This window comes from Mastigoproctus giganteus, chromosome 9, assembly GCF_048544385.1.
Source record: "Mastigoproctus giganteus isolate SK-2022 chromosome 9, ASM4854438v1, whole genome shotgun sequence".
Lineage (NCBI taxonomy): Eukaryota > Metazoa > Arthropoda > Arachnida > Uropygi > Thelyphonidae > Mastigoproctus > Mastigoproctus giganteus.
In genome coordinates this window covers 4,645,142-4,665,069 of record NC_143583.1, presented here as the reverse complement: position 1 = coordinate 4,665,069, position 19,928 = coordinate 4,645,142, and the positions used below count along the sequence as shown (strand labels likewise).

At 39.5% G+C, this 19,928-nt stretch overlaps 1 protein-coding gene across 1 annotated transcript in view; it reads left to right on the top strand.

The window, feature by feature from the left end:
* beta-Man (beta-mannosidase) overlaps window positions 1-19,928 on the top strand; it is a 249,878-nt gene that overhangs the window by 202,456 nt on the left and 27,494 nt on the right. The window contains exons 12-14 of the mRNA XM_090381630.1: window positions 1,880-1,977; window positions 8,754-8,898; window positions 9,129-9,337. Of these exons, the coding sequence (XP_090237756.1) occupies window positions 1,880-1,977; window positions 8,754-8,898; window positions 9,129-9,337 (452 nt within the window). The remainder of the gene's footprint in view (window positions 1-1,879; window positions 1,978-8,753; window positions 8,899-9,128; window positions 9,338-19,928) is intronic.

Genomic DNA, 19,928 nt, shown 5'->3' with positions numbered 1-19,928 from the left:
TCAGTGACCTTCTTCCATTGACTGGAAATCCTATCCATAGTTTTGCCGATGATAGCACATTGCATTCAACTTTCCATTTTGAGAAACCTTGTCCAGCTCAATCAGCTTCAAGTTCTCGAAAATCTGCTGCCAATTCCTTAAATGCCGATCTTCAGGTAATTCTCCAGTGGGGCAAAGACAACTTAGTTGATTTCAACCCTTCTAAAACTCAATCTTGTCTTATATCTCGCAAAAAGGATTCTTCTGCTCCTATGCTTATCTTTAGTGACACTCCAATTTCTAGGCAAAATGATATTTTTTTTTGGGGATTACCCTGACTTCTAATCTCTCTTGGCACAAGCACATTACAAATATTGCTTCCTCTGCATCTAAAAAACTTGGTTTTCTCTTTCGCTCTCGCCGTTACTTTTCTTCCAAACAGCTGCTCACTCTGTATAAATCGCAAATCCGCCCTGCCATGGAATATTGTTCCCACATCTGGGGTGGTGCCCCCAAAACCTCTCTCAGGCTTCTTGATTCCATTCGGAAGAGGGCAGTTAGGTTAATTAATGATTCATCTCTAACAGAGTCTCTCCACTCGCTTTCTCATAGACGCACTGTTTCTGCTGCATGCCTCTTCTACAGATACTTCCATGGGCATTGTTCTTCTGAATTGGCTTCTATAATTCCCGCTCTCTCTTTCAAAACAGTCCGAACACGTGCTGCCACCAGCCAACATCCATTTACTGTCCAACTTCAAACCCACAGAACCAACTTTTCATCTTCCTCATTTATTCATTCAACTGCCGTTTTCTGGAACAACCTTCCTTCATACGTATTTCCTGAAAATTACAATCTACAGAAGTTCAAGTCCAATATCAACAAATATCTTCTTTCGTCTTCTCAACCTCCAACCCAAGCACGGTACTAAGTACTATAGGTTCTAATACCTCTCGTGTTTGGGGTTCTCATAAAAAAAATGTACCTTCATTGATAATGCATCTTACCAAGAAAGGCTTCAGTTTTGCAGATTACAGTGTCTGGAAAATGTGCATCTGTGAGGTGACCTGATTGAGATGTTTAGAGTTTGGATGAGTTGTGCAGGCTCAATGTTGATGGGATTCTTCCTTTTGCTCAGACCATGCTCGAGGGGCATAAATTCAAATCGAGGAAGAATAGTTGCAGAATAGATATGCAGAAGTTTGCCTTTAGCCAACTGGTGGTTTGAACAAGCTCCCATCTGTTGTTGTGGAATTTATAGTTTGAGTAAATTCAGGGAATAGCTGTACAAACTATTGGAGGGTATGAATAGGTGAGATGGGAGGTATCGTGGTTTTTTTTTTTTTTTTTTTGGCCGGTGCTGTATATGCTTGCTTTTTTTACATCATTTGCCACTGCCAATGCTAATTGGAAGGAATGTTCATGCTAAGTTATGAAGTTACAGAATGAGCAATATTCAGTAAACTTAATAACTTATGTGACAGATTTCAAAAAATTCCAGATATTAAAGTGCTGAATTTTACAGTTTCCTGTGTAAACAGCTCAGTATTCTTTTAATTTAATTTTTCAGACTGCTGATAAAGTAGCACACAAAGAGGCCCATAAATACAGTTTATGTAATATACCCTTCTACACACGAATATTAAATTGTAAATATATATTCCAGATTGTTGTCAAAACTCATAGAAGTGATCCCTTTGTTTTAGTTTCTATTTTTATGTTCTAGTTGAATTCCATGCAACCAAGGTTTTTGATGGTGGCCCTTTAATTTCTATATTAGAAAGAAGTGAATTAAATTATTTTTTTATTTTTTAACACTTGACATATTCTACAAGATATGTGCAGTGGTAATGGAAAGATATTCACAACTACATTATAATTTTTCACCATTTTACTTTAGGTAATGTCTATATTTTGTGGCTTATTCAAATGCACTTACCTACACCTAAACTCTCATGTGGCCAAGATGCTTTTAAGGATGCAATATATCTTTCACAGGTGGGTTGTGGATTAATTTTCATTTATAACTCCTCTGACACTATGTGGCTGTACTAGAATATGAACAGAAAATTTATTTAATCTATTTATTTTAATACACATTTCCATTTTTAGTGGTTAGCTTCTGAACTTAGATAAATTAGAAATAGTCTTTATGAGAAATAAATTTAAAATTAAAAAAAAAAAAATCCAATAAACTCCAATAAAAATAACTTCCAGGGTTTTCTGCCCTTATATCTTACAGAGTAAAGTAATTGTTGGTAATCTAAACTTTTGGAATATTTCTATATAAAGTGTGTTCTTGAGTTGTTCATTGCTAGATTTGCATAATTTCATAGTTTTAGCTTGTTCTCAAAAGTACAATATGCCTCTTGTTAGGATAAATTAATGAATAAATTCAAATGGTTATTAGAAAACATTATTAATTGTGCAAACTTTAGAAGATACCTTTGTCTACACAGAGGGTCCTCGAGGCTGTCACAAACATTCTGTCAGATATGCCAAGCTGTGCTTGTTACTTGGGAGTCTGCAACTGATGTTTGGGTGACACTCAAGTCAAGTGCACCTAAATCTAGCAAAGTCTGGTCAGTCTGTGACAGCCAAATTCTCTGCTTACACCTTCACGATGGTGGGTCTGTTAGTAACCCTGGGTACAACTAACTAACTAACCTCCAAGTACAAGTCCTGAAATACAGCACCTAGCACACTGTCTGACCACCCAGGTGCAAACCAATGTAAGCAGGGATCAAGGTGAGTTTCCCGGACCACACAGAGGAATGCAGCTCCTCTACCAGGAAATATTAGATGGTAGATAACTCTCATCAAACATTGAAGTACCACCACTTTGCTTATTGGAGGCTTGAAGTGGTGGAACCTATGTTCAGTCTATGGACCAAAGCTCTGGCAACCCCCTATCTCTTCCATCATGTAGTATGATGGAAGAGATGGGGGGGGGGGGGGTTGCCGGAGCTTTGCTCTGAGGTTATGATAGACATCATGGTGAGATCAAATCTTCCTTACATTTCGAGTGTACAGCTGTAAAACGGTATTGCAGGCCCAGCTGCTAGATAGTCCATTGGGCTAAACCTATTGGTAACTCTCTAGGAGGCCTCCAGATCAGCTAGTGTATAATCTCACTGCCTGTACTTGGCCAGATAGTCCAAGTAGTGTGTATGTATCATGTCAAGGAGCTGGCTATATTCTTACTGTGCGTACACCATATTCAAAAATTTTGTTACTCCATACAGCATTTCCTTGTCACCTTTTCCTACTTCTGAATACACCATGAATTGTCAAAATAATAGAAAAACTTATCTGCAAAAAGATCAAAACCTCCCAAAAACTTCCTCATTCATTTCACAAATATACATTGTCTCAGTTCTAATCTCATGATGTCAATTTCCGCTTACAGTCTACCAAAACCCATGTGCTTTTTCCAACAGAATCAAAGTTATCAATTGATTCAACCACTGACCATTTCAGTTGTCCGAATTACTCACTGTATGATTCCATTTGCTTCAAAGGTGGAACTTGTGCATATATCTGTTCTGATATTCCCTGTCAGAGAATTATTAATTTGGAATCTCCTTGTTTCGATCTTCTCTAGCTTGAAATCTCTCTACCACATTCTGTCAAATTCACTGTTGCCTTTATTGTTCTCCCAACTCTACTAACCACTTGGAACTCTTTGACTTCCTCCCTTTGAAACTTGACTTTCTCCAGTCCAACTTTCCTAACAGTGAGGTAATTTTCCTTGGTGATTTAATGTTCAAAACTGCAGCTGGCTTCCATTTTCTAGTCACAAAGACCCAGCTGGTCGAGATGCAAAGGCTGCAAAAGCCTTAGCATCTTGACCAGCATGTGCAAGTCCTGAATTCTTAATGATCCCACATAGATTGCTCATATACCTAACAGAATACCAGGCAATCCTAACCACACAGCCAACATGCTTGATCTTTTTTCTCACAAAAAACACTTCTAAGTACATTGTCGAGGTAAGTGGTCCTCTAATCACCTCAGATCACAACTTGGTGATGGTCTCTTCTCCAGGCGCCTCCGTAGCCAGGTGGGAAGGAGCAGCAGTGCATAGTACATGCTTCTTGATTAGACTGGGGTTCGAGCCCGTAAATCACCACCAAATACAGAGGATGCGGTCAGGGAATGACCACAGCATATCCCGGAGCAATATGGCCTTAGTTGCTAATGCTCCTAAAAACCAAACAACAGTAACAGTCTCTTCTCCAACGGAGACTTTCTCTCATGGTTGGTTTCATTCTCATGTTGTTTGGGATGATCTGCAAGATTTATTTTCTTCTTATCCTTGGTCTGTTTCAAATCTTATGGTGTCATCTGTTTCAAATCTTATTACTGTTTCAAATCTTATTACTGTTTCAAATCTTATGGTGTCAAAATTTGCTCAGATCGTGTCAGTGAAATTATTCTTGTAGGAATAAAATCTTTTATTCCACACTCCACCTTAAAATCTCATCCTTTATTTAAACCTTGGTTTTCCAATAAATAAGCTAAAGGGGCTCACATGTGGGCAGTATGGGCTTGGCACAATCAGGGTCCTGAGCTGGAAAATATCATTCTTCTTTTTCTTGGTGATTCCCTTCTACTTCTGACTCTTGTTCTCTCTCTCTCTCTCTCTCTCTCTCTCTCTCTCTCTCTCTCTCTCTCTCTCTCTCTCTCTCTCTCTCTCTCTCTCACTCAGGATAGTTCGGAAATTTTTGGCTAGTGCAGAAAACACCTCAGGCTTCCTTGCACCATGTGGCTAATAATAATAATAAGGCTGTTCAAGAGAAGAATGTTTCATATTGTAATTGGATTGTTTCAAAAGCTCCACTTAGTTGATTTCAATCCGTCTAAAACTCAGTCTTGTCTTATATCTCGCAAAAAGTATTCTTCTGCTCCTATGCTTATCTTTGGTGACACTCCAATTTCTAGGCAAGATGATATATCTCTTTTGAGGATTACCCCTGGCTTCTAATTGCTCTCAGCACAAGAGCATTACAAATATTGCTTCCTCTTCATCTAAACGACTTGGTTTTTTCTTTTGCTCTTGGCGTTACTTTTCTTCGAAACAGCTGTTTACTCTGTACAAATCGCAAACCCACTCTACCATGGAATATTGTTCCACATCTGGGGCGATGCCCCCAAAACCTCTCTCAGGCTATTAGCATTAGTAGAGGCATATGATGCAAGAAAGCAAGCTTATGCAGCATCAACCGAAAAAAAAAAAAAAAAAAAACCACTCCCATTTCACCCCTCCATTCATTCGAAATATCTGTCCAGCTGAGCTTTAAATTTATTTAGGCTATCAACTTCCACAACAAGGGATGGAAGTTGATAAATTTATTTAGGCTATCAACTTCCACAACAAGGGATGGAAGTCTGTTTCACCAACCAACTTCCCACTGGCTAAAGGCAAATTTCTGCACATCTATCCTACATCTGTATTTCCTCAATTTGAATTTATGCCCTCTCAGGTGATTATTCTGAGCAAGAGGAAGAGGAAGAATCCCATCAGCATTGAGCATACTCAAACCATTCAAGGCTTTATACACCTCTATCAGATCACCTTGCCAGTGCATAGTCTCCAGACACTGTAATTTGCAAATCTTAAGCCTTTCAGACACAGCTCAGACACAGCATGGGTTTGTTAAGGGCAGGTCTTGTCTGACCAATTTGATTGGATACTATGATGTAGTCACAAAAGAACTGGATGCAGGGAATAACTTTGATATTATATATTTGGATCTTAGAAAGGCTTTTGATACTGTTGCGCATGGAAGACTGCTGCACAAATTGGAGAAGTGTGGCATTCGAGGCAAATTGCTGCTATGGATAAAGGGATGGTTGAGTGGCAGAAGACAGAGAGTGGTAATCAATGGACACTGCTCAACGTGGACTAATGTTATTAGTGGAGTTCCTCAGGGTTCAGTGTTGGGTCCATCGTTGTTTTCTGTATTTATAAATGATATTGATGATGGTGTATCAGGCTTAATGTCCAAGTTTGCAGACGATACAAAGGTTGGCAGGGTTGTTAAGGACACTACTGATACTATGCTGCTGCAACAGGATCTGGAAAGGTTGAGCAGATGGGCTGAGAGGTGGCAAATGAAGTTTAACATTGACAAATGTAAAGTACTACATATGGGAAACAGTAACCCCAGATCAACGTATCAACTCTGTGGTACTACGCTGACAGTGGTAGAGAATGAAAAGGACCTGGGGGTAATTGTGCAGGCAGATATGAAGTTCTCTGAGCAGTGCAGACGAGCTGCAAGGGTAGCTCATGGTGTCTTGTCAATGATATACAGGAATTTTTCTAGCAGGGACAGGGATGTGATTATTCCCTTGTATAAGGCATTGGTCAGGCCACACCTTGAGTACTGTATACAGGTCTGGAGGCCTCATTTCAAGAAGGATGTAGAGCTGATGGAACGAGTACAGAGAAGGGCAACAAGATTAGTGAATGGAACAAAGGGTTGCTCTTACGCAGAAAGGCTTAAGTTTTGCAAATTACAGAGCCTGGAGACTAGGCATCGCCGAGGTGATCTGATAGAGGTGTACAAGGCTTTGAATGGCTTGAGCATGCTCAATGCCGATGGGATTCTTCCTCTTGCTCAGAATAATCACCTGAGAGGGCATAAATTCAAATTGAGGAAGGACGGATGTCGGATAGATGTGCGGAAATTCGCCTTTAGCCAGCGGGCAGTTGGTTTGTGGAATAGACTTCCATCGCTTGTTGTTGAAGTTGATAGCCTAAACAAATTTAAGGCTCAGCTGGACAGGTATTTCGAACGAATTGAGGGGTGAAATGGGAGTAGTGGTTGTTTTTTTTTTTTTTTTTTTTTTTTGGCTGATGCTGAATAAGCTTGCTTTCTTGCATCATATGCCTCTACTAATGCTAATGCTTTCTTCATAAGAGCAACCCTTTGTTCCATTCACCAATCTTGTTGCCCTTCTCTGTACTCGTTCCAGCAGCTCTACATCCTTCTTGAAATGAGGCCTCCAGACTTGTATACAGTACTCAAGGTGTGGCCTGACCATTGCCTTATACAAGGGAATAATCACCTCCTTATCCCTGCTAGAAAAATTCTGTATATCATTGACAAGACACCATGAGTTACTCTTGCTGCCCTTCTGCACTGCTCAGAAAACTTCATATCTGCCTGCACAATTACCCCCAGGTCCTTTTCATTCTCTACCACTGTCAGTTTAGTACCACAGAGTTGATATGTTGCTCTGGAGTTAGTTTCCCATATGTAGTACTTTACATTTGTCAAGGTTAAACTTCATTTGCCGCCTCTCAGCCCATCTGCTCAACCTTTCCAGATCCTGTTGCAGTAGCATAGCATTAGTAGTGTCCTTAACAACCCTGCCAACCTTTGTATCGTCTGCAAACTTGGACATTAAGTTTGATATACCATCATCAATATCATAATTATAAATACAGAAAACAACAATGGACCCAACACTGAACTCTGAGGGACTCCACTAATAACATTAGTCCACAGCATCCCAAAGATGTCCGGTGAATGGGGAGGCCACTCCATGGTTGTAAAATCTGCTGAATGCTTGTCGAACCACGTTCTAGTCATAACTGCGCTGTGAGAAGCCACATTGTCCTGCTGTTAGAGTTCATTGCCCTCTGGTTGCATGATGACCATGAAGAGATGCAGATGGTCTGCAAGGATGGACACATAACCTGGACCATTCAGAGATGCATCTAGATGTACCAGTGGTCTCAACGTGTGCCCGTTGAACGTGCTCCAGACCATTACCAACCGTCCACCGGCCTGAACAGTTCCTTGACATGACAGGTGCATAACTTCATGCAGTTTCCATCAGAAATGCACCCTCCTATCTGCTTGAAATATCTGGAAACGGAACTCATTGGACCAGGAGACCCATCTATAATCATCCAAAGTCCAGTGCTAATGTTCTTTTGCCCTTACCAAGAAAGACTTAAGTTCTGCAAATTGCATTGCCTGGAGAGTAGGCACCTATGAGATGATCTGATTGAGGTGTATAAGGCCTTGAATGTTGAGCAAGCTGAATGCTGATGGAATTCTTCTTGCTTAGATTAAGAACCTGAGGGGGCATAGAATTGAGGAAAGACAGTTGTAGAATAGATGTGCTAAAATTTGCCTTTAGCCAGTGGGTCGTTGATTGGTGAAACAGACTTCCATCATTTGTTGTGGAAGTTGATAGCCTAAATAAATTTAAGGCTGAGCTGGACAAGCATTTGGAACGAATGGACGGGTGAAATGGGAGGGGGTTTTTTTTTTTTTTTTTTTTTGGATGATGCTGCGTAAGCTTGCTTTCTTGTATGCTTCTGCTAATGCTAATTCATGAAGAGTCACTACTGATAATCAGATAAAGATGGCTTCCGCTTGTTGCCTCTAACATGGTTTTGTGGAAAGTAGAGGAACCATGCAGAGAGCCTGTATTTTTTTATTTAGATTTTTTTCTCATCCCAAATTAAATATTAAATTTGTATCCATAACAGGTTATTGGGTCTGGCCAATTATGAAGGGACTAAACTAATGAAGGCTACTCGAACAACAGCGATAAAATGTCTCTGCCTCTGGAGAAATGCCTAAGGTGAAATGACATTTCACTTCTGGATCAGCTGATTTTTAGACATGAAAAAATGTAATTTTTCTTTAAGTTAGTAAATGCAAAAAAAATTTTTTTTTTTGCTGCTCTTTTTATATATTTTTTATTTATTATTGTTTATTTATTTTTTTTACATCTTAAATATTTAGATCTCACAAGCTATGAGCATCAAGACAGAAACTGAACATTATCGCAGAAGCCAAAGTAGTATAATAAATGGTAAAGGCAGAACAATGGGAGCACTTTATTGGCAACTCAATGATATTTGGCAAGCACCATCCTGGTCCTCTATCGGTATGTATCATAATGTTTTTGGAGTAATGATACTTGTATATGCAGATCTTAAAATTTTACAAATAGATTGCAATATTTAATGAAAGTTACATGATAATGATTGATATATTGCTGGTTTCTGTGATTGAATCTATTTAGAATGAAATTTAACAAAAGTTAACTTTAAAAATATTATTAAATATTGTCATCTAGTTACATGTGCATTTCTTTAAATTATTCCTTGTTTTCAGAATATGGAGGGAAATGGAAAATGCTTCATTACTATGCAGCGAATTTCTTTTCTCCAGTACTGGTTTCACCTTATGTAGAAAATGAAGTCCTTAAAATTTCTGTCATATCTGACTATACAACAGAACTTTCTGAAGTTTCATTAACAATTCAATTATATCACTGGTCTTCTTTTATGCCATCTTATAATGATACAAGGACGTTTAACCAGGCAAGTTTTTACATTACGTTCAACAAAAGTAAAAGTAAAACTTATGCATTACATAGAAAAATTAAGTGGTAACTTTTTTCATTGTTATACAAGAATTTATGATTAAATATTTATAAGATTATTATATGTTCTTCGCAAAAACTATTTAGAACTAGTACATTGTTCTGCTTTTTGAAATTATTTAAGAGGAATCATATTTATTTTATTCTTAGCACTTTTAGCATTAGCTAAAGAGTAAAGGCACATGATGCAAAGAAAGCTTGCTTATATTAGCATTAGCATTAGTAGAGGCATTTGATGCAAGAAAGCAAGCTTATGCAGCATCAGCCAAAAAAAAATAAAGTAAAATAAATAAATAAAAAATAACCACTTCCATTTCACCCCTCTGTTTGTTCGAAATACCTGTCCAGCTGAGCCTTAAACTTATTTGGGATATCAACTTCCACGACAAGGGATGGAAGTCTGTTCCACCTACCAACCATCCGCTGGCTAAAGGCAAATTTCCGCACATCTATCCTACATCTGTTCTTTCTCAATTTGAATTTATGCCCTCTCAGGTGATTATTCTGAGCAAGAGGAAGAATCCCATCAGCATTGAGCATGCTCAAACCATTCAAGGCTTTGTACACCTCTATCAGATCACCTCGCTGGTGCCTAGTCTCCAGACACTGTAATTCGCAAAACTTAAGCCTTTCTTCGTAAGAGCACCCCTTTGTTCCATTCACTAATCTTGTTGCCCTTCTCTGTACTCGTTCCAGCAGCTCTGCATCCTTCTTGAAATGAGGCCTCCAGGCCTGTATACAGTACTCTAGGTGTGGCCTGACCATTGCCTTATACAAGGGAATAATCACCTCTTTATCCCTGCTAGAAAACTTCCTATATATCATTGACAATACACCATGAGCTACTCTTGCAGCCAGTCTGCACTGTTCAGAGAACTTCATATCTGCCTGCACAACCACCCCCAGGTCCCTTTCATTCTCTACCACTGTCAGTGTAGTACCACAGAGTGGTTACGTTGCGCTGGGGTTGCTGTTTCCCATATGTAGTACTTTACATTTGTCAATGTTAAACTTCATTTGCCACCTCGAAGCCCATCTGCTCTACCTTTCCAGATCCTGTTGCAGCAGCATAGTGTCAGTAGTGTCCTTGACAACCCTGCCAACCTTTGTATCATCTGCAAACTTGGACATTAAGCTTGATATAGAATCATCAGTATCATTTATAAATACAGAAAACAATAAAGGACCCAATACTGAACCCTGAGGGACTCCACTAATAACATTAGTCCACGATGAGCAGTGTCCATTGATTACCACTCTCTGTCTTCTCCCCCTCAACCACCCCTTTATCCATAGCAGCAATTTGCCTCAAATGCCACACTGCTCCAATTTGTGCAGCAGTCTTCCATGTGCAACAGCATCAAAAGCCTTTCTAAGATCCAAGTATATAATATCAAAGTTATTCCCTGCATCCAGTTCTTTTGTGACTGCATCATAGTATCCAATCAAATTGGTCAGGCAAGACTTCCCCTTAACAAAACCATGCTGTGTCTGAGCTATAACTTAAGTCTTGTCTAGATGATCCTGCAGTGCTTCTTTAACCAGTGCCTCCATTAATTTTCCGGAACAGAAGTTAAACTCACAGGTCTATAATTACTTGTGTCAGCCTTTGATCCTCCTTTGTGAATTGGGGTCACATTTGCACATCTCCAGTCCATGGGTACCTCCCCTGAGTCCAAGGAAGCTCTCATAATTATGGCTAAGGGTTTGCTTACTTCCTTTGCTGCCTCCTTTAATATAACTGGATAGATCCCATCCACCCCAGATGCCTTTCTTGTGTTTATCTTCAACAATTTCTCCTCCACTTTACTCTCAGTTATTACAAGATTCTCTAGCTTACTGCCAGAGTTGAATACACCTCTGGCATTCCCCTCGCTGAATAACTCCTCATGTGTGAATGTCGATGCAAAATATTCATTTAGTTTGTTAGCTACCTGAGCAGGATCATCAACAGTTGACCCATCAATATCAAGTGGACCAATCTGATTCATCCCCTTCCTTCTAGAGTTTACATAAGTAAAGAACTCTTTGCTGTTTTTCTTTGCATCCCTTGCCAAGGATTTCTCGTAATCTGCCTTCGCCTGCCTAACCTCCTTTGTAACTTGGTTACAGATCAACTTGTATCTATCATAGGCTTCTGTGTCACGTGTTAATTTGTATGTATCCCATGCATTTTTCTTCTCTGCCATATGCCTCATTAGTTCATCTAACATCCATTTAGGCCTAAACCTTGAACAATATTTCTTAGTTGGTATGTATAGCCTAGTAGCTTCCAAGATAAGTTCTTTGAATGCTTCCCATTTTGAATTTGCTGTTGGTAACATCATCAGTTGGTCCCACTGTATAGAATTTAAATACTGTCTCAGACCATCATAGTCGCCTTTACGAAAACAAAAACCCTTCCCTTTACCTCTGATGGTAGTTACCTCCTTGAGTAAATCCCACTTATTATTATTATTATTATTATTATTAGCCATATAGTGCAAGGAAGCCAGAGGCTTATGATGCACCAGCCAAAAAAAAAAAAAATTCCCGAGTTACCCTGAGAGAGAGAGAGAGAGAGAGAGAGAGAGAGAGAGAGAGAGAAAATCAGAAGTAGAAGGGAATCACCAAGAAAGAGAAGAATGATGATATCCAGCTCAGGACCCTGGGTGTGCCAAGCCCATACTCACTGAGAACACACTGTGATCACTGCCACCTAGTGGTTCATTTATCTGCAGATTCTTAATGCATGAAGAATCACTACTGATAATCAGATCAAGAGTATTGCTCCCTGTTGTTGCCTGACGAACATGCTGATGTAGAAAACAATTTTCCAATAAATCCAGAAAAGCCTTGCTAGTGTGTGAGTGACCAGCCCCCAAATTCCAGTCAATATCTGGGAAATTAAAATCCCCCATTATAAGATTATCTGATTTACTGGCCCACTCTATTTCCCCGTACAGTTTCTTATTATACTCATCAGAGTCATTAGGCCTATAGCACACTCCTACTCTCAATTTTGATCTCCCAATGCTTATGTCACACCAAACTGAATCGACACTGCACTGTCCCGCGATGTCGACTGGCTTCACTTCCTTGGATTTTATGTATTTCTTAACTAATTGCATAACCCCTCCCCCCTTCCTATCCTGTCTATCCTTTCTGTAGACATTGTATTCCCCAAATTCCAGTTCTGCATTCCTTATATCTGTGTGACACCACGTCTCTGAAATCCCAACAATTTGATGTTTTGAGCAATACCTCAAATTCATCAAATTTATTTACTAAACTCCTAGCATTGGTGTACACGCAAGTATACATGCACCTGCTCTTCCTCTTAGGCACCCTAACACAACCCATGTGTTTACTTGTACCCCCATGATTCCCAGCAGTCTCTGAAATATCCTGCATCTTATTTTCCAGGCTGCTGCTCATTCCAATAGAAGCATCAGCGAAAAAAAAAACAAAAAAAAACCTTCTCATTTCACCCATCTACTTTCTCCAAATGTTTGTCTAGTTCTGCCTTGAATCTATTTAAACTATCAACTACTATAGTGACAGATGGAAGTTTATTTCAGCAATCAACCATCCACTGACTAAAGGCAAACTTCTGCACATCTATCCTACAACTGTCTCTCCTCAATTTCAGGTGCCTCCGTAGCCAGGTGGAGTGATTATTCAATTCAACCAAGTGATTATTCAATTATCCCACTGCAATCAAGTGATTATCCCATTGCCTTAAACAATGCAATGGTTAGGCAATAAGCATCTTGAGTACCGCAAAGTGGCAATTGTACATCGGCCTACTTCTTAAGAGTCTGATGGCTAATGTTTTGTTTCCCCACCCCTGTTTTTTTTGTTTTACACCATTCACGATGGTTTGTTGTACGACATCTGCCATATTACTGTTATTAGCCATATGGTGCAAGGAAACCTGAGGTATATGCTGCACCAGCCAAAAAAAATTCCCGAGTTACCCTGAGAGAGAGAGAGAGAGAGAGAGAGAGTCAGAAGTAGAAAGGAATCACAAAGAAAGAGAAAGAATTATGATATCCAGCTCATATGTTGCGCCTCTGAACAATATAATGATCAATGCCATACTACTTGTCTTCTAAGTTAATAAAGGGTCACATTGCTCCCAAAGCTTCTTAATGTATATTTTGTTTTTATTCTTATCGCTTTTTTTTAGTACTTTTATCACTTTTACCGTTTGTATGTATATATTTATATTTATTTTATTCTTTATAAGGTTCAAAAATGTCTTATTTTATACCTTTATGTTTCGTCATTAATGACAAGATTTGTTTCGGAGTACTGTCAAATTATTTTTTGCATCCATTTTCTTCATAACAGCGCCTTTGCAAATAATCAGATCTCTCCTTAACATAACCATGTTATGATTTTGGTACAACTGAATGCCTGTAAACTTACAATTCCTGGAATCCTGTCAAGGATGGACATAAAGCTACCTACTAAGCCCAGTACTTGAGACCAGTGGATTTTCCATTTTTTTTTAAATTACCAGTTTTCGTTTTCTTTTTGTTTAAAATTAGTAGGCAGTAATTTGTCTGCCGACTAATAACTTCACCTAGAATATCCCATCTGATATAGTAGTTGAAGTTATTTCTTTGGTTATACAGTATTCGAAATTATTATCATTATTATTATTATTAGCCGTATGGTGCAAGGAAGCGTGGGGATTACGCTGCATCAGCCAAAAAATTTTTCCAAGTTACCCTGAGAAAGAGAGAGAGAGAATAATGATGATATCCAGCTCAGGACCCTGGATGGGTTAAGCCCAAACTGTGCAGGTTGATCTGTAAAGGAATTCTACCACCACTTTTTAGTATGGATATAGCACTTCTAATTAACACATCAGGGATGTTTTTACAAAGTATACGAACTATAAAATTATAACAATGCAAATGAGATTTCGTAATGTATTTGCATTCCATAGTAATACTAAACTTAACTTGAAAAGCAAAGCAGCCATAGTTTAGTTACTGCAGTCGTGCTATTATACTCATAACTCCTACTTTAGTGTGATATTTTTCAATTGAGCTTAGATTCAAATCATGCTTAAGCCAAGAAATATAGTGAAAAAAGGCAAAATATAATGAAAAAAATGTAAAATATTATCAAAACGTTAAAGCATTTGGCATGCATTATGTCGAGAGGGAACTACAATAGTAGTAATCCTATGAATCGGGAAGTTACAATGTAGGCTATTTGGTCGCTAATTGGGAAGCATTTTTGTATGTATTAAGCTCAAATAAAACATTCTGATGGGCTTACACCAAGGTTTGTAGAGCACAGTTAATGCGCCTGAAGGGATTACAATGAAGCACCAAATAAGCGCCCAATGGTACTATAAGGCTGAGAGGATATAAATTCAAATTGAGGAAAGACAGTTGTAGGATAGATGTGCAGAAGTTTCCATTTAGCCAGCGTGTGGTTGAAGGCTGGAACAAACTTCCATCTGTCGTTATAGAAGTTGACAGCTTAAATAGATTGAAGGCAGAACTGGACAAACATTTGGAGCCAGTAGATGGGTGAACTTAGAAGATTTTTTTTTTCTATTCTATAAGCTTGCATCATGTGCCTTTACTAATGTTAATGCTAAGGCAGTGTTAGCTTGGTCAATAAACTGTTATCATCTAGGGATACACAGATTTCTAGGTTAATAGCAGCTGCAAATACACATGAGATTCATTCATACGCTTGAGATACTGCAATATCTTGTTATACCAGCAAATTGGAGATTAAGATGTTGGGAATTAAAGAACCTCGTGGGGAGAAAATATATGGCTTGTGCTGCTTTACTCTCAGGAGAAATAGTATACACACACTGGTAAAAAAATGCAAAATTTTTTCAGTATCAAATCGGGTCAATATTATTTTGAATAACAGCATGTGCAATGCGGCAAATACCTTAAAACACCTTAAATTCTATAAAGTGCTTTAGTGCGTTTGCATCTAATTGTAACACTTCTTTCTGCATGGGTGAGATGTGGGAAGTTGATTGACTACGGGCGTAGCACAGTGATCATCAACATCCTCACAGCATTACCATTAGCATTAGTAGAGGCACGTCCCATTTCACTGATACATTCATTTCAAATATTTGTCTAGTTCTGCCTTGAATCTATTTAAACTATGAACTACTATAGTGACAGATGGAAGTTTATTTCAGCAATCAACCATCCACTGACTAAAGGCAAACTTCAGCACATCTATCCTACAACTGTCTCTCCTCAATTTCAGGCGCCTCCGTAGCCAGGTGGGCAGGAGCAGCAGTGCATAGCATATGCTTCTTGATTAGACCGGGGTTCACGCCTGTGACCACCAAATACGGAGGATGCGGAAAGGTCGGTTGTTTATTTGTTATTTGGTTTTTAGGAGCATTAGCAACTAAGGCTATATTGATCCGGGGATATGCGGTGGTCATTCCCTGACCTTTCCGCATCCTCCGTATTTGGTGGTGATGGGCTCGAACCCCGGTCTAATCAAGAAGCATGTGCTACGCACTGCTGCTCCTTCCCACCTGGCTACGAAGGCGCCCAGAAAAGGTCGGGAAATGCATATCCCTGGAGCGATATGGCCTTAGTTGCTAATGCTCCTAAAAACCAAATAACAACAACATCCTCAATTTCAGGAAAACTTCCATCAGCATTGAGCATGCTCAAACCATTCAAGGCTATATACAAATCAGTCAGATCACCTCACAGGTGCCTAGTCCCCAGAAACTGTAATTTGCAAAACTTAAGCCTTTCTTCGTAAGATCAACCCTTTGTTCCATTTACTAATCTTATTGCCCTTCTCTGTACTCATTCCAGCAACTCTACATCTTTCTTAAAATGAGGCCTCCAGACCTGTATACAGCACTCAAGGTGTGGCCTGACTATTGCCTTATACAAGGGAATAATCACCTCCTTATCCCTACTAGAAAAATTCCTGTATATCATTGACAAGACACTTTGAGCTACTCTTGCACACTGTCTGCACTGCTCAGAAAACTTCATATCTGCCTGCACGATTACTCCCAGGTCCTTTTCATTATCTACCACTGTCAGTGTAGTGCCACACAATCGATATGTTACTCTGGGTTTACTGCTTCCCATATGCAGTACTTTATATTTCTCAGTGTTAAATTTCAGTTGCCACTTCCCAGCCCATCTGCTCAAATTTTCTAGATCCTGTTGCAGCAGCGTACTGTCATTAGTGTCATTAACAACCCTGCCGACCTTTGTATCATCTGCAAACTTAGACATTAAGTCTGATATATCATCATCATCAATATCATTAATAAATACAGAAAACAACAATAGACACAACACTGAACCCTTGGAGACTCCACTAATAACATTAGTCCACGAAGAGCAGTGTCCATTGATTACCAGTCTCTGTCTTCTCCCACTCAACCATAGGCGCCTCCATAGCCAGGTGGGCAGGAGCAGCAGTGTGTAGCACACACTTCTTGATTAGACCGGGGTTCGAGCCCGTGCCCACCAAATACGGAGGATGGGTAAAGGTCAGGGAATGACCACCGCATATTCCCGGAACAATATGGCCTTAGTTGCTAATGCTCGTATGCTCCTAAAAACCAAACAAACCACTCAACCATCCCTTTATCCATAGCAGCAATTTGCCTCCAACGCTACACTGCTCCAATTTGTGCAGCAGTCGCCCACGTGCAACAGTATTGAAAACCTTTCTAAGATCCAAATACAGGTAGCCCTCGATTTACGTCGGGGTTAGGTTCCTGGTGGGGACAGGTGCAAATGGAATCCTTTTTATAAAGGAGTCAATTGGAAATCACAGGGTTAGGTTCTGGGCACCAAATATTTTACCTACCAGCTTTGCATTGATTGTTTTATTTTATTAGCATTCTTCATAGTTGTAGAAATAATCGATGGAGGCATATTCATAGCCCACACATTAGGGTGGGTTTTATTAGATTCTATCATCCGAATATTGCACTAGGATTCAATTAACTACTTGTGCCAGACATAGCGTGTCTTTATTCTATTAAATTAAAAACTTTATAACATGATTGGAAAAACTGCACATGGCTATCACTGTTATTATTATTTAATTTATTAATAACACAATTAATAAAAAAATGTTAGCATAATAAATTTCCAACACGTGTAAAGAGAATAAACAACAACCCAACTGAATGCTTCCGCCGCATGGACCTTTACTACCCGCATCCATAAGTGGTTACTTTTGAGGGCAGGAATATTTCTCGTCTCTGATACAAATTCGCTAATTCCTGATTGGCTCAGATTGTACAAAATCATGTGAACCGTACACGATACATAGCACAGTATGATTAGCATTAGTAGAGGCATACGATGCAAGAAAGCAAGCTTATGCAGCATCAGCCAAAAAAAAAAAAAAAACGCTCCCATTTCAACCCGCCGTTTGTTCCAAATACCTGTCCAGCTCAGCCTTAAATTTATTTAGGCTATCACCTTCCACAACAAAGGATGGAAGTCTGTTCCACCAACCAACCAACTACCCATTGGCTAAAGGCAAACTTCCACACATCTATCCTACAATCATCTTTCCTCAATTTGAATTTATGCCCTCTCAGGCGATTATTTTGAGCAAGAGGAAGAATCCCATCGGCATTGAGCATGCTCAAACCATTCAAGGCTTTATACACCTCTATCAGAGTATCTCGCTGGTGCCTAGTCTCCAGACACTGTAATTTGCAAAACTTAAGCCTTTCTTCGTAAGAGCAACCCTTTGTTCCATTCATTAATCTCGTTTCCCTTCTCTGTACTCGTTCCAACAGCTCTACATCATTCTTAAAATGAGGCCTCCAGACCAGTATACTGTACTCAAGGTATGACCTGATTGCCTTATACAAGGAGATAATCACCTCCTTATACCTGCTAGAAAAATTCCTGTATATCATTCACAAGACACCATGAGCTACTCTGGCAGACCAGCTGCGCTGCTCAGAAAACTTCACATCTGCCTGCACAATTACCTCCCAGGTCCTGGCACCTCCAAAGCCAGGTGGGCAGGAGCTGCAGTGCGTAGCACACACTTCTTGATTGAACTGGGGTTTGAGCCCTTGACTACCAAATACGGAGGATGCGGAAAGGTCAGGAAATGACTACCACATACCCCTGGAGAAATATGGCCTTAGTTGCTAATGCTCTTAAAAACCAAACAACAACAACCCCCATGTCCTTTTTGTTCTCTACCACTCAGTGTAGTACCAGAGAGTTGATACGTTACTCTGGGGTTACTGCTTCCCATATGTAGTATGGGAAGCAGTAACCCAGAGTGGCAAATGAAGTTTAACATTTGTCAATGTTAAACTTCATTTGCCACCCCTCAGCTCATCTGCTCAACTTTTCTAGATGTTGTTGCAGCAGCGTACTGTCATTAGTGTCCTTAACAACACAGCCAACCTTTGTATCGTCTGCAAACTTTGACATTAAACTTGATATACTATCATCAATATAATTTATAAATACAGAAAACAACAATGGACCCAACACTGAACCCTGAGGTACTCCACTAATAACATTAGTCCACGATGAGCAGTGTCCATTGATTACCAATCTCTGTCTTCTCCCTCTCAACCATCCCTTCATCCATAGCAGCAATTTGCCTCCAGTGCCACACTGCTCTAATTTGTTCAGCAGTCTTCCATGTGCAACAGTATCAAAGGCCTTTCTAAGATCCAAATATATAGCTAGGCCACAATGTCTATGTGTCTGCAATTCTGCCCGGACACGATAAGAGGAATTATATGTTAAAAGCCTTGTGGATTAACTCAAGACTTGAAGGATTCTGCAAGGCTTTAGGAGGGAAATTTCTATCAGCATGGGCCACACTTGTAGGTAGAAGGAATTTGTTTTGTAGAGACGGGATACACTTAAACAAATGTGGCGCAAAAGTTTTTGCCAGTATTATTGAGGATACCTTAAAGGTTCGGGGAAACTGCTAGTCAGGGGGAGGGATGTGGGTAATATTGACACACGTTTATCTGATAATATTGGTCAAAGTAACCCTTGCAAATACCTCAAGAGTACTTATCTGTTACCCCAACTGGACATATTATCTAGATGTTCTGGGGGCAGAAACATTTCAAGTGAGTAGGAAGCTAATGCCAGGGAAGTGAGCCTAAAAAACTTCAAGGGTTGTGTTAGGATTGCTAAATATACAAGAACAGCAAGTCTTAATTGTTTATATAGTAATGTTAGAAGTGTTGTCAATAAGATGAGTGAATTCGAACTGCTGGTTAAAACAAGTAATGCGGACATAATAGGGCTTACGGAGACGTGGTGCCACCCGGAAATTGGGGATGATGAGTTTCAGTACGGCTTGTATAATGTATTTAAGGAGAATAGGGTAGATAGAAGGGGTGGTGGGGTAATGCTTCTTATCAGAAGCAGCCTCAGTGCAACAATAGCTTTCCCGGATTCAGATGTTTCACATGCTAATATAGAATCTGTATGGTGTAAGATAGTTGGAAACAAAGGCATAATGTGAGTAGGAGTAATCTACACACCAGGTTAGCA